The sequence below is a fragment of the Python bivittatus genome, unplaced genomic scaffold (genome assembly GCF_059951505.1).
Source record: "Python bivittatus isolate LINGU-HERP-01145 unplaced genomic scaffold, Pbiv_v1 ctg000610_np1212, whole genome shotgun sequence".
NCBI classification, from domain to species: domain Eukaryota; kingdom Metazoa; phylum Chordata; class Lepidosauria; order Squamata; family Pythonidae; genus Python; species Python bivittatus.
The window spans coordinates 7850643-7866840 of NW_028277088.1; the positions used below are offsets into that span (position 1 = coordinate 7850643).

The 16198-nt window shown below is 36.5% G+C and overlaps 1 protein-coding gene across 1 annotated transcript in view; it reads right to left on the reverse strand.

Moving 5' to 3' along the window:
- Positions 1–2382: 2382 nt before the first annotated feature.
- CNPY1 (canopy FGF signaling regulator 1) overlaps positions 2383–16198 on the reverse strand; it is a 47590-nt gene continuing 33774 nt past the window's right edge. Inside the window, exons 4-6 of the mRNA XM_025175238.2 lie at positions 9708–9911; positions 7960–8056; positions 2383–3206 (exon numbers count right to left, since the gene is read on the reverse strand). Coding sequence (XP_025031006.1) covers positions 3169–3206; positions 7960–8056; positions 9708–9911 — 339 coding nt within the window. The 3' untranslated portion in view covers positions 2383–3168. The remainder of the gene's footprint in view (positions 3207–7959; positions 8057–9707; positions 9912–16198) is intronic.

Genomic DNA, 16198 nt, shown 5'->3' on the forward strand with positions numbered 1-16198 from the left:
AACAAAGGAAAACATAGCACTTAGTGCTAAAAGTAGGGTTAGGGTTAGTAGGGTTTACTTCACACAAACAGTTGTACTGCTGACATTGTTTTACTGAAAGTAGTAAAGAGAGATATTGGAGATTGTTAGAATTTCCCAAGGAGGAAAAAGTGTTCTCAACGGTTCAGATCAGCTTTCCCCATCCTGATACCCCCCAGAGAAGTCTTCAAGTTCTAGAATTTCCAGCCAATATGGATCTTACTATTGAAATTCTAGTCCCAAGGTAGCTGAGGGGCATCTGGTTAGAAGAAGCTGATTTATTGCTTTGATTTATGTAGTCCTACATGGAAGGGCATCTCCCTGGAGTGGGGCATCAAATACTTCAAGATGACAGCTGTTACCAGGAGATTGAAGCCCTGCCCTTTCAAAGTGCATTAAAATATACAAAGTGCATTGAAATACACAAAAAGGGAGGGGCTTCTACCATAGTGGTACAACTGCCATCTTGACTTTTTTGACCCTCAGATGCTCCTGCATTCATGCTGTTTCCTTGGTTTTTGGTGATATGTGCAAACAGCAACGTTGTTCTTTTTTCCCTGCTAAAAAACAGGGAAAAGGTGATTTAGCGGTCCCACAAACTACTTGCAGTTTTTAAACCAATTCATGAATGAAAATAAGCTGATGGGCTTGGAAGTTGATTGCTCTACATGTTCTTATGGCTCCAGGCCTGGATATCTTCAAGAATGCCTTCTTATCCCATGAGATCCAGGAGAAAAGGCTTGTTGATGGTCTTATCCCCATCTGCAAGTACCCTGTAGACATCTCTTTTCAGGGGTGGCCCACCTTTTGTGAAGAACAGCTTTCACAAACCGGGAACACTGCCTCCCTAACGAGTTTCCACAGAACTGTTAAAACATGGCTTATGGTGAGTAATGGTTGACACTAAGATTTGGCCTGCCCATGGTGGATTGCTTTGGAGTTTAAATAGTTTGAATTGTATGTTGTTTTTAATTTTTCCTTGATAATGTCTGTCTCTGAGAGCTGCAGGAATGGAACAGAGTATATAGGACACACCTACACACAAACAAATATCTAATGAGTGATTTGGAGTAACTTATCATTACCCTAAAAATCAATATTATTCCATGAAGTGTGAAGGAAGCAATTTGACACTTTCCATTAAATTTTCTACCTACCTACTAAGAACAGGGACCAAATTTCCAGCTCTATTTGTCTAAATGATCTCTAACTGAAAACCTTTTTATTTCTTCTTCGTACTGAGGTGTTGTCTAAGCATGCTAGTTTCCAGTTAAAATTCAGGTCTTCAAACAGACTGGAATATTCATCTTTATTAATCAACAAAAGCAAAATCACATTATTTAGTAAAAAAGTATAGCTTTAACGAAAGAAAGTCAACTCCTGAAGGAGACAATAGAAAGAAATTCAATGGGATAACGAATTAGAGAATATTGCCAATAGAAGTGCACTCTACCATATCTAGAACTATGTCTATATTTATTTTTATATCGACATTGCAGTCCAAACAGATATATTCAGAAGTAAATCACACTGATTTGATTGGAATTATAGCATAAGCCATTAATTCTGAATTCACTGAATAAAGGTCTTTCTTTGTATAGAAAATCACCTATTTGGAAGTCTATCCCACCAATTTTAATATATCATATTTTTATGTTAAGGCAATAAGAATTAGAGTTCATCATTCTAAAATTGCACAACCACAGTAAGGTGAACTTAGAGGAATTGAGTTTTAAGTCCATGCGTGCTATTTAAGGCAACAAAAATATTATCCAGACTTCATATCACTTGAAAAATATCTGCTGATCTCAATGGGGTTTACTTATTTGGGGTCAGGAAATCAGTCACTGTAAATTCAACCGCCAAGGTTTTATGGAATAGAGTAGAAAGTATACAGCAGGAATCTCAGTTACAGGGGATTCCTCACATCAATAAACCAAGTTAATGTTAAAAGAACTTGCACTTGGCCAAAATACAATGTATTTTAAAATTTCAACTGTAAAAGTAAGTCCACTAGGTTTCTAAGAAACTCACTGCCAACCTAAATTCTGGAAATATTAAAATGTGTAATAGCATCCATGGAAAGTTGGTTCTATGGCTTTTCCCTTTTAAAAACATAGTTTGACCATCTCTATTGTGACTTTAAATAAACGTCAGCATTTTTTCCGTAACAGTTTATTGTGTACAGATGTTAATGATGACTCAAGAAGAAAGCGCTATGCGATGTAAATGACTCAAATCTACTTTCCAATGGAAATCGTGTAGCTGAGTGTGTGTATGAAATATTAAACATGCTGAAGCATCAGTAAGAAATTACTGGGAAGTGGGACAAGGAATTGAAAGCCACAATGACTGAAATGAGGAAGAGCTTTTTATTATACAGTGTTAGAAACAATAAACAAATATATTCTCTGAGTTAATAATACCTTCCAATCAAACTATTAGACATGGTTTACTGGTGCCAGAGCTATGCTTTCCTACCTAAACTGCCTACTTACAAACTGATTTTTTAAAAATTATGACAAGACATATAAGTAGCTGCCATATGTACTGGTTGGATTATCCAACGAGATCAGCCATTCAGTTACAGTATTTCTTTTTCCTTACCCATTCTCTTCCCAAATCCAAGACAAAATCTGTTGGTGACACTTTGCTCCTAAACAAAACCATTTTATATAAGGCACATCCATTTGAAAGGATGGTTTGAGTACTGGTTTAGAAAACTGCCCTTCCACAGCTCAGGAAAGTGAATCAGTAGGTTGGTTGCTAGCTAGAAAGAACCCTACACTTTTCTCATTTAAGGTGGGTGCTTGTGTCTCTGGAGATAAATTAGACCATCAGAATAGGCACAAAGTTTGGAAAAGTCTAAGTCACATGGGTTTGTAATGGCATTTTCACTCATAATTAACAGGCTCTCCTATGAAAGGCAGAGGGTTTCTTTTGAGTAGCAGCTTTATAAGCTGAAGACTTTTTCCCACTGACTCAATCCAGAATCCGAAACAGACCACACAAACAGGCATGTTAATATATCTGTCTATATGAACGTTTTGTTATGGAGATTAATGGAAGGTAGAGACTGTAGGATTATTTTAGTTAATGTTCTTCATCCAGATGATGATGATAATAATAATAATATAAGATTGCTGCCTTTTACAGGTCACTGTGCATCTCAGGTTTTGGACAAAGACCTATCAAGAAAGGACAAAATTAGATATCAGTAGAAGATCAAACAATTAGATTATCTCACAACTACGTATTTATATTTATTCAAGTTGCAGATACCCTTGATCATGATAATGCACTAAATCATTCACCATCGTTTAACAAACCTAAGTCATATCTTGACAGACATTCTGAGCCAGAAAGTTATTGATGAGTTTTTAATATCATAGTAGTTTTTGCCAGTTTAAAGCTGGCCTAATATATTCACTGATTTGGCACGGTATTTTAAAACAGAGCAACCGGATTTTTTAAAAATAACTTTAATAACTTCAAACATAATTATAGGTGTGAAAAACCTTTGAAGTGAATAGTATCTGAAAGTTCAGGTTTTGGGCAAATTGCAGGCATTGGGACAGGCAGCAAATATTGACGATGGAATCATGCAACGTGATTGTTCGCTTTCATTATGAATTGCACAGAATTGTCTATGCTTACACACAGCACAAGCCTTTTCCGGTCAGGATTTTCCTTTGTAGCGGCTCTCAAAAAGCCATTCCAATTTAGTAAACAAAGAACTCTTTGGCATAAAAATATTAAGCACTCTTTCTAGCCGATTCCTGTCCATTTATCTAAAAATCACAGCCCCAGTCTTTAATCAAATTATTGGGAAATAAATCCCCTTATTGTGCTGCTTATTTCTGAATCAACAGAGTTAATGCTGGCATCTAATCTCTGACAACATAAATGGGCTGGGCTTAAACTGATTTTATATTTGGCGACAGAAATATTTTTCAGGCAGCCCAGCAAAACAGAATCTACAGCCTTTCTCTACTGTGACATACTTGGGTTTTCGTTATGCGTTTTGTAAAGAGCTCAAAATAGAAATCTGAATAATAAGCTAAAACCAGATAGTTACAGAGTGACTTAAAAGAAAAAGAAAAGAAACGGGCTATCGGAATGAGATTGTCCTCAAATGACCACCACATTTGTTCCTAGAAAGCTTGAATTTACACAACTCATCATAGAGGAAGACTAATGAAACCCTGTATTTACTAGAAATTTCTGGGCGGGAGGGAGAAGAAGAAAAGATAATTATGAAACTGTAAGGGCTCATTAAAAATAGATCAGTGAAGAGTACATCTTTATCTTCATATCCCAGAGAATGTTATTAGAATACAGTGAAAATGTTGGCATCATTCGTATATTAACACTGAGTTGTATTGTGTAGGACTTCATTGTCCTGTCCTGAGCTGGCAACCCATTTTGAAGGATAGTGTTAGCAAGTAGCCTAGAAAACACTGATTTTCAAAGCTCTACTTTCGGAGAAATAATAGATGTGCCAAGTTGAGGTAGCGAGTGAGGGAAAATGGAAGCAGAAACATCAAGCTTTTATAGAATAATAGAAGCGTTTTTCTACCCTTGTGAGACTTAAAAATGCATGAATGGCTCCTGCTCAAGCTTTCTACATACATAAATAAATTCACCTTTGGGATGAGAATGGAAAATTTCAGCCAAAGAGAATAATTTTGCAGAGTTATGAGCATGTGAAGCCGATTAGAATAATGGAAACCTCTATATTACCTTAATGATAACCTTGGGGGTGGGGGCACATGGATGTTATATTGGACTATTATATTGTAGAAATAAATTAACTGATACGAATTCAAGAATACTATATTCTCGACCAATGTCTTAATCCTGTTTTTTGTAAACAGCATAATTGGCACATTTCTCTAGCAAAATAGCAGTGGATCAATAAAAATGGTCATTTAGGTAAATTAATGTCTGTCTCCCCTACCCCATTCCCAATTTTTTTAGGTAGACCTCACTGGCGACAATAAATACTGAGTTTTATATTTATATTAATGGCACTGATCGTATAGCAAATCTCAGTTTCCAACTAATGACTACAACATCTATTAACTTTAGAAACAATTCCTTTAAGCAGGTGGGAAGGAATATCTTCATAAGAACTGCAGAAAAGAACCGATAAAGGGTGTCTTGCTCTTTTGATTCCTACCTTGTAGAAAGAGCAATATAGAGATTTTAAGTAAGATCAGAGAAATCTTTTGACAGATAACTGATCCATGGTTGTCTGTATCAAAAAAAAAAATTATCTTTTTAACATAGCTTATGGAAGGGTTTTTGGCTTTTTAATGAAACACCAGATACAAACGCCATGTAAACATGCAAGAAAAAACAGTATATTTTTCTAGCTAAAGGTTGCCTCAGTTTGACAGATTTGCATCTCCATATTCTTAGGGAGTCCATGCTATTCCTCCATATATTGCTTTTAATAAGACTGTGGTGCTTAGCATTTTTCCCTCCTTTGATGAAAGAGGCGCATATATCAGAGCATAATAACTGCTCTGCAAGTCATCTTTCCTGTGGACTATCACAAATATGTCACCTTCACTAAAGTGTGCCTTGTACAACACTTCACATGGACTGTTTATCTTTTGTGTGGCAGAGAAATGCACAGTGACACAATTAGTTACTTGAACGAAGTCTTCCTGAGCCTTTTTTTTTTTTTTTTTTACAGAAAATCGTATCGGTATGTTACATATTGTCCCATGCAGACTGTAAGCTGTTGGGAATAACTAATAACATTTAAACAAGCTTATAGAGCAAAGCTGTAATATGATTCATACAGATGGGAAACAAATTAGGTATATTCAGCACAGAGCAGGATTTCCCTGCATTTTGCTAGACAGGCTTTTCTGTACCTTATATTTATGGAACAATTTCATAAAATGCTCCATAATTTTACCCTTCTCCTTTTCTGGTCAAATGTCATTTTTCTCCCAGTTTCGAGGCAGACGTCAGTAGTTAAACACAGGTGCTTGGTTTGCTAAAGCTGAACACTTTAATATCCTCCTACTGATTATAACAGTAGGATTGGAATGAATATTAACATTTCCTTTTTTTTTTTCTTTTTTGAAAAAAAAAACCCTCTAGGTTTCAGCATCCTTTGGGATCTTTTTTTAAATTTCTACCTACTGAAACAGTAGAAAGAATGCACTTTGTTGTCTCCATTTCTTTCTGAGTTTTCACTTTAGCATGTCAGACATATTTATAATCCTATGAGATTTTACAAGGTCAGACAGAAGTAGTGATCTATTCTATCATTTGCTTTTCCTTGTTTCCTATAAATAACCTATGCAGGTATTAATAGCAAACTACTATGACTCTATCATCACCATCATCATCAATATTTCTAATAGCTATTCAGTTCTGCAAAAAGAAATGTTCATGGCTTCAGCCAGTGTGACAGCTCTTTCATCCTTCTTTCTAGTCATTGCCACAACCCTAAACACACTCTCTTTAGACTGTGTAAACTAGGTTAGGATAGCAACCCAGCCCCACAGTTCTAAATACTATCATTGGGAAATGAGTCCCATAACTCCTGATGAAAGATCACCAATTTCTCAGACACTGTTAAATTGCAGGGAGCCATCCTACCAAAATGAGAATGCTGCAGTTGTTCTGAAGTTATGATCTATAGTTATGATCTATAGATAGATAGATGATAGATGGATGGATGGATGGATGGATGGATGGATGGATAGATGGATGATAGGTAGCTGACTTGACCATAAGAGCCATTATTTTCAAAATTAATCAGGGAAGACCACAAACTAGACTCAGCTAGATTCCATCAAATGTATTTATTTAATTTTAAAAGAACCCTATTCATTCAGGGTGGCCACCAGATAAGTGTACATAGACTGCATTCAGAGTATTCAGTGTATTGCATCTTACTTTGTCAGATGCTCCAGAAACGAGGATTCGTAGCATTTAACATAATATTCAAGACACCATTTTTAACATATTTCATCCTAAAGAATCCTTTTCCCAGATGAGTCCAAGACATTTGAAAGGCTATAAATTGGGGAAAGGGTGCCCTAAAACTACAGGCAAGTTTGAAAATGAGATTAACATGCTGGAGGAAATGCCCTCATACTGTTCTTCTCTTTCTTCCTGCTTAGTTGTATTCTTTTCTCTTTACCTTCATGTTGCTTGAAAAACGTTTGAAGGAAAAGGACAAACCAGACCAGAGTTTTAAAAGTGACCTTGTGCAACAATTTGTTTCTATTATTTTAAGAACATCAATTATATGATGATCAAGTGATCGTTGAAATTTAAATAATTTATCTTTCATGTTGCAATGAAATATTTTTTTAACAATTAAAAATTTCCAGACTCTGTAATTATTAATTTTTCCTCTGTACTCTTATGAATACAAGGGTATTACCCACTAATTCATTTTGTTCACATCTGTTATTGTTATTATTAGATCTTTTCAACCTATCTAGATCAAACATCCAGTCACTCACCCTTATTTTTACAACCTGCTCATTCAGATGTCTAGCAACTTCATCCTACGTATGTTTCCTGCTAAGTCTCAGCTTGTTTTGGGGTCTTATTCAAGTAACTCTCCATAGCATTGCAACTTACGTGCATTTAGAATTTGGCAAAAGAGGGATGGATGGTCCTAAAATAACCTTCTTAGTTTTAGAATCAACTACATGAAACTGAAGCCAAAATAAATGGACGATGAGATTCCTGCAGGAATCCCTTCACCCAAATTCTTTTTCTGGCCATTGTGATAATTGTTGGAGATCAGATGTTAATTTAGTTAGAAAATATTATTTTCCAAAATGCTTTCCAAAGTGCTGCATTCCAGCAATACAACATGGATTGAGGGGGCGGGGGGGTGGTAGAAAGGGGGAAGAATTGCTGTTGAGAAAGAAGCACATGTTACATCAGACACAGTACCTGATTTTTCAATGCACAGCTTGTCAGCCAGAAAGTCTGCCTCCTGGGCGATAAGTGAGAATATTTCATCTTCATACTGTTCTATGATAGTTTCACACTGTAAGGAGGGAAAAACAGCAGCTCTCTAAAAAAGAACTAAACAAGACCATTTACACAGAGCAGCCAAAGGACGCCATGTCAAGAAGACAATTTGGAGCTCTTTGCCCATATAGTATCCCTGATCAGTTGTTCTGTTATTGTAGTTTACTTTTAGCATAAACAATAGATTGAAATTTCATTATAAACTAATTCAGATTCTGTCTGTTGAAAGGTAAGTGAATGATGAATGTTTCCCCTTAATACAGGTTATTCTTTTTGTGATACAATTAGTTGAAATGCTTTTAATGATTGATGCTAATGCTTTGAGATGGATGGATGGATGGATGGATGGATGGATGGATGGATGGATGGAGCATATAGAGTATGTGTAGATGGAGAAAAAGAGACTATTCCACTTTTCACCAAATACTAACATTTTTCAAAATGGAGAAAGCAATCAGTGACTTCATATAACATAAACTTGATTTTTGATTTTGTTAGCACTGGGCCCTGTCCTTGCAAAATTTCTTTGGGTGGTAGAAAATGAAGCTTTACTTGGCCACTCAGCCCTAAGCATTGGTCATAAGTTTCTGTCCCCAGAATTCTGCAGAGAATCACAGCAAAGGAAAAACGCTCCATAAAATGCCCTTAAAAAAACCCAGGAAGCAAAATTCTATCACGAAAGAACCCAATTTTACCATAAAATTCTACGCTAAAAGAATCCAGTTCTTAGTTCCAAATCTCATACATGGTATGTATTGTTAAATAAATATTGCTCCAGCACATTAAATTAGACTCTACCGATTCTGGAATGCCAAAATTGTCTTCAAAAAGTCAAAGCAAAATCAATTCAACTATAGGTTCCTCAGTGTTTTTACATGTTTTCTTGATTACACTTCTCAGTTGACATTAAAATACCCTACTGGAACTCCAGACCTTAACTTATTAGGATCCTGAAGATTAGAATTCTTCTAAAACAACAAGATTTGCTTTCTTTTCTACAGGTCTAATTTTGGATGAGCAGGCAAATATATTTCCACCTTTCTTTCTTTTGTCTATAGGTCCTTGATGAAAACATTATTTTAGTGAGCATTTCTTGATCTCTAATGATGCTTGAGGCATGGGCCAGCTCAAGGACTACATTCTTGCATCAACCTGCTCTAGGCCTTCATTCTAGCTCAAGCTTTCAATAAAGTCCAAAGAAAGAAAAGTGGGGGAGAGACAATAGCTAACCTCCCCACCACTTCAACAGCTATCAATATAGCGTCACAATTCCATGTTTTCTTGCAGAAGAGAGTAGCCAGCCTTTGCCTTTAGATTTAAAGCATTGAAAATCATGGCAGGTAAAGCGATGGATTTGTGTTGCTTTTCTGTCTTTTATTTTAAAGTGATTTTAGTTTAAAAGTTTGATAACCCAAAGTGAAACCAGAGTGGCATCTATTCATGCATAGATTCATCAATATTTAGAACTGTACTCCATGGTGTTTCACTTGCTTTAAGGCATCCCATCCCATTTATTATTATTTAAGACAAACTCAGGGTCTGAAAAATGCCAGAATACTATAAAAGCCTTACATTTATATTCAGTGAAGCAAATTAATATACAATATCAAACATGAGGGTCAGAGCAATTCATCCCCCAAACTCATCAGTTTATTCTGTTTTCTTACCGCGTATTTCAAGGGCTTATAAGCGTCAGAATAAAAGAAATATTTTTTATATTCTGCATATATTTCCTCATCCTTCCTGGGAGCATATCTCTTGAATATCTTTTTGTTAGTTACAGGATCATCCTGAAGTTGATAATCATTCATCCGATCACATACATTTTCCAAAATGTCTGTTAAGAAGGTCTCTGACTTTGCAAAAGGGATCTAAAGAAAAAGTTTCACAGAAATATAACATTTTCAGATTTTACAAAATCAAAATCCTGCAAGCGTATATAAACACAGAATCCTTAACCCCGATTGACATAACAGAACAATGCCTCCAGATCTCTGTATCTGCATAATTATTGTCTTATATCATATTACATATATAATTAAAAATGTCAGCTAAAACTAGGATGAGTCTGGGAATAATTAAACATTTAAGGTGCTAATAAAATATTCCTTTTAGCCTGAAAATATAACATGTGCCATTGTAAGCTTGTTTTAAAAGCAAGATGTGCTTAATTTTTTTAAAAAATTACAGTGGTACATTTTATGTTCAAAACTCAGCATATAAAGAGAGAAACTGTTTTTCCCATCTTGATGAACTCTTGATAGATTCCTTGTTAGAATGTGCTTGGTTTCTTTAACCAAAGCAAAGTTTCTAAACATCCTCCCCCCCCCACCCATCCATCCTTCAATTGGTCTGACTTGCTGTTCGTCAAGTCACTTGCAGCTGTTTAATGCCTCCCAAGGGTTTGCGCAAAGAAAATAATCACTTACAAAACTGTACTTCTCCCAGATTCTACTATTTCAGGTTTTCTTTTCAAACAGCTGGTCCATGTCTTCGCCCTTTCCTCTTCCTTCAGAATTAAGCAAGAATTCAGGGGAAACATTTAGAGGCACACTACCTACGTACTTAGCGAGGGTCTCAGCAGTCAGTGCTACAAGGGTCAAAGAGTGCCCCTTGCTCTTGGAAACAGAGACAAAAAACTTCTCTCCCGTCTAGACAGGTCAAGGTGCATGATGTGCCCATCTCTGGTGCTTCTTCCGGAAGAGGGCGTGAATTGAAGCCAAGTGCACAGTAAACAACAGAGCTGCATCTTTGGGCCTTTAGAAGATTTCCCCTCTCCACCCTCTGCTGATCAAAGGAGGAAGTTATCATGACAACCATAGTCAAAGGGACTGAATCACAAATGAACTCGATTTCTGCAATGTTGATATATCCCATCCCCATTGTCTCTTTTCACACGCAGTATGAACCCTTCCGGTCTCAATGATTACATTACAGAAGGACTTTCATATGTGTGCTCCATTTACACAAAGGGGTCCCTTACTTCACCACCATCTGGTTACAAATCAGAGAAATAAAGGCAGGAGAATTAAAATTAAAGCTTAGAGTCCCTTCTCCCCAACCCCATCTCCTGGGCATCTTGAACGAGGCCTTTTTACAATAGATCTTTCTCCTTTTAACTTGTCCTATCTTGTAGTTAGAAACCTAAGACTTTATGGAAATAGGGAAATACGAAAAGATCCAACATTAAAAAGAGAAAATGAGCAGGCAATATTCCTTTCCTTACTTCCTTGTTTCCTTCCCTCCTCCTCCTTTTTGTTGCAGATGTTCAGAAACAGATTTCAAGTGCCATATTGAAAGCTAAATCATAAATAAAACAAACTGTTCTAAAAGTGAATGCGTGCATACATATGGACGTGTGCTTGTGTGTGCGTGTCTCAAAAAACACATCCCTCCCCTTTAATATACATTGACCTAATAGCATGATTCTAAAGATATTAGGTGAAATATACAGTCTAACACAACTTTTCTCCACCTTTATGACTAGGCCTTGCAAAGCTAAGCACTTTGACATCATTTGGAAGAACCTCCTGCTGATTTCAATGGGTACTTATTTTCTTACACGCAAGAAATTTGCTCCACGTTGGAACGAAAGCAAGGATAGCCTTGGCTTCTTTCTTCATGATATCTTCACTTAAATAGATGCACTTCTTTCTTTTACAAACGTAAAACTTTTCTTTTGAACTCATTGTGGAGATGAATGATTTGACTGAAAAGATGCCTACTACAATAATGTAATGAGAATGAAAGTTTAGGGAGTTTGGTCTAAATTACATCTGTACTTGGCTGTCCTTTAGCTTAACTGTCTTGGCTGCAAATAAATAAGGTTAATAATGTTTAGGCCCATTTATTACAGTGCTTAAACATATCTTCCTATGTGTTGGATGGTGGGGAGAGCACATAGAACTCACTTCTAAGTAGACCTGCTAGAATTGCACCGTGCGCCAACCATGGGAAATGAAAAGAGAAGGATAAGGCTATTAAACACAGTAGCTTGACATTTCAAACTGTGCTAACTGTTTCTCAGAGGACTGATTTTTTTAAAAAAAGATCTGCAATGTTTTCTGAAAAAGCAGATTGGGTATTTGGCTAAGATTTGGGGGAGGAGGAGGTCATTTTGGAAGCTATTCGTGGACACGTATATCCAATCTAATGAAAGGTACTGACATATCAACAATAAGGAAAAAGTACAACAAACATTTGAGAGTTGCTTTAGGCTTGAGGCATATAATTGAAAATATATTAATTTAATCAGAATATATGAAAGGCTACACTTCAATCTGAGCCTAAGAATCTTTGTATTCCTTTGACAGAAGCATGTTTCAACACATGCTGGGTTATGCCAGATACATTAGCATGCGTTTCTGAATATACAAAGTCTTCAAGAAACAATGAATGATCTGGTCTCCTTGCTGATATGTATACAGAAAGTTCCTATGTCCAAAAGAATATTTGGTAGTACTGATCCTATATAGATATAAATTATGTACAGAATTATTTACGTAGGCATGTGGAAAAAAAAGTGCTTACATTCTACACACTCCAATATATTCCTAAGGATATAAATAAGGGAGTTGCTTGTTTTCATGGCCATTTTTAATAATCTGATTTTATATTGAACAACGTAGTTATAACAAATAGACTCCCAATATTTCTTCTCTCCTCTGTCCCCAACTTTTTAAAATGGCCAGAACTAAACTTAACACAAGGCATCCAGATGGTTTTCCTGTCTTATAAAACTGCTAAGGAGAGTAAATTCTCCGTTCACACAGTTTGGCATACGATGAGATACCATAGACCAAATTATAACCTCACCAAAATGCATACGCATGACCATTAATATATGAGGTTCTTACACAAATTCAAGACGGGCAATTGTAACACTGCCTTTGTGCTATTTTTCTTGGTTCTTGGGTCAAGGGGGTTTCCCTAGAAAGCAACTAGAATTTATATTTCCACTTGTGTAGAGGTTTGAGAAAGATATATCAAAAATAGCCACCAGTGCAAAACCATCCCTCCCAAAGTTAAGTATACTTTAAAATTGCTTTAATAATAAAACAGGGGGGTATCTGGACAAGTGGCAGAAACCAAAAGCTATTCTATGGAAGCTCTGAAGATTCTGAATGGTGCTTGTCAATAAAGCAGCCCCCATTGTAATCACCCTGGAGATTTGGGCCTTCGCCCTGAAAAAGCTGCCTCAGAGATAGTAACCTCATTAAAATATGAATAACAAGTCAGCCGTCATTCAAAAGAAAGAAAGGCATCTTATTCTGCATCAAATTTCGCCATCATTTCAAACAACGACAACAGAGCAACATGGAACCCCCCGAAACTCCATTTCCCCGAGTCGATGTTTGTCGCATGTGGAAAGGTTAGCAGTGGAGTGGATTAGCCTAAATGCTAGTGTTGCCAATCTTTCAGAGCATGCCCATCACATTTTAAAAAAGGGGGCCAAAAAACAAAAAACAAAAAAACCCCAAACCAAAGGAAGAAAGGAAGAACCACCAGCGAGCCGTAAGTTAGTCTTTCCAAGGATTCACAATGTTAAAAGAAGAGAAAAAAGTTAACATCAACACACCTCGCTGTAAGAAGAACAGAGAGACCAAACAGGTCCAAGATATTTTAGCCAATTTTAAGCCCCAGGATGGAGAATTCATTACAAGCAACAATGACACCTTCATAACAGTCAATTACATGGAAGCTCATGATCCAGTTCATTACTGTGTCTCTGCTAATCTCATCGTAAATTTCTGCCTTGATAGAGAGCATAACTCGCCAAGAATGCAAGTGGGATGTGGAAAGGGGATGAGAAAAATAAAAACCTAACTGCTACAGATGGACAGCTTCCAAAATCCAGATAGCCAATCAAATATTTTTGAACACTGTTTTCCCCGTAAGAAATTTTCCCTTTCTTCTATCCAGGTTGCACTATCTATGAATTATGCATGTAGGCGTGCGTATATGTCTACAATCACCCGTGAGTATGTATACGTAGAAGTACATGTACACAGAAGTGAATAGATGTATGCATCTCTTTCTACTGCTCCATGAAGATAAATCACAAGCTTTTTCATTGGGAAAAATGTTCCAATTTCCAATATTTATTAAGGGTCAGTATTTAAAAATGAAAACTCAATCGTTCTCCCCCCCTCCCCGGTTTGCTTTAGGCTAGTGCAAGGAGAAACATGAATGCTGAACCAGTCAAAGGCTGATGGGATATATAATTAGCTATTATGTTAATTGAATCCACTGTGAGTTTATTGTATGAGATTTCTTCATATAATATGCAAATGATCTCTAAGGTTTAGTTTTATTAGACAATATAATTAGAAATCCTTTTAAAGGAGAGAATTCTAATGAGGTACAATAAAGGTTAGGAAAATATGTTTGCTATGTTTTGTTACCACCTGGGCTTGCTTAATTAAAATGAAAAGAGAGAGAAAAACTTTGCACGCCCACACCCACACCCAGTACACAAATGCAAAGTTTAAACCCTCAATTGTTACACTTTAGAAATTGAATTTAACATTTAAAAAATTCTTTTATTTGTTCTTTGCAATCCTTTACTCTTGATTCATTATGCAACAGGGTTTCATTCATTCCCCATCTATATCCTCTTGATTTCTTCTTAAGAGTCCAAGTCACTGACTTATGATCAGAAAAAGTTCTTGGTAATATCTGTTTGTCAGTCCAGCTAAGTAGACGCTTGGAGATCCACCACAGATCAGTTCTCAACATTTGATCAGAAATGATTTGACCTCTTTTAGCCTGGCATTTTAAATTTTCATATTTGGTTTTCAGAATAAAATCATAGACTCAGATGCAGAACCTGGCTACACATGCAGGGATAATGTGATAGGTGATTCACGCAAAAAGCCCATTATTGTCATGTTTATTAAGAGATGCGGTCCAAGCAGAGGAAGATATTTTAGCATTTATTCTGTAAGTAATCTGCATCACTTCATTTACAGTAACAAATGCTGATGTTCTAAGAGCTGGAATTAAACGCCTTCTTGAAAGTAAAGCAAGTTTGTCCTGCTGTTGTAGAGCTACTGGGGCAAAGTTTATCCCACTTCACGTAAACCGATCATCAGCAGCAGGGTTGAAACTCTTTTGACTTTTCCATTTTTAATACTGTATTGCAGAAAAGTCACACCAACGATGTTCATAGAGAAGACAGTGGCAAAATATTCAGCGTTTACATCTCAGCTTCCCATAACAGCAACTGCACTGTGTTTTATGAATATGTCATCTGATATCATCTAGTGAATAGAATATTGGCCTTCCTTTATTTTTACTTGGTGCCCTCTGCAATAAGGAGTTGGCATATCCAGGAAGGAGCAGAGGATCAACGATTCCTTAATTTTGGATGCAACATTTGGGTCATTTAATTTTTGGTAAGGAGCAATAATCCCCTTAACATAAAACTCAATTAGTATTAGCCAGTAAAAGTCATTGAGGAAAAGGGAAAAGTAATATGTCTGGGCAACTATTAGTGAACCCCCAATATTTTGTGGTGGTGATGATGGTGATGATGGTGATGATATTCCATTTTTATCCTCTGGGAACTCAAGGCAATGGATGTGGGGGTCTGCCCTCTTTTTATCTCCACGCTAATGCCTGGCACCACACCATGCAATGATTCCATGGTCGAAAACAAAGTTGAACCTGGGTCTTCCCAGATGCCCAATGTCAACATCCTACTGACATGAGCATCACTTTTTTAAAGCAGAGTTTGATTTTTTTTGCAGCATGTGGTACTTACATCAATGTGTTCTTTTCTATCTTTGAGTATGATCCATGATCCAACCAAATAAAAAAGTTAACCTACATTCACAGCCCAGCCTCAACCATGCTAATTCAGAGAGAATTTCCACTGGCTTCTATGGTCTTTACTATCTAGTAAGTAAAGATGTAATACATTAAAGAAGAATGGTTTCTTTGCAATCCAACGGGCAAAGAACTTTAATTGCTAGCATCTCCTGTTTATATGATCATTTAGCAAGCAATAGGAAAGACTTCTGGAGAGCATTGAACGGTGAAAACACTGCTTTATATGACAAATCATTTAATTTGGCAAAAGGAGACTGCCTTGGCTTTGCCCGGAAGCTAAATGAGTTCCGGTGATACAAAATTCTGCATTTTGGAAGGCTTCTAG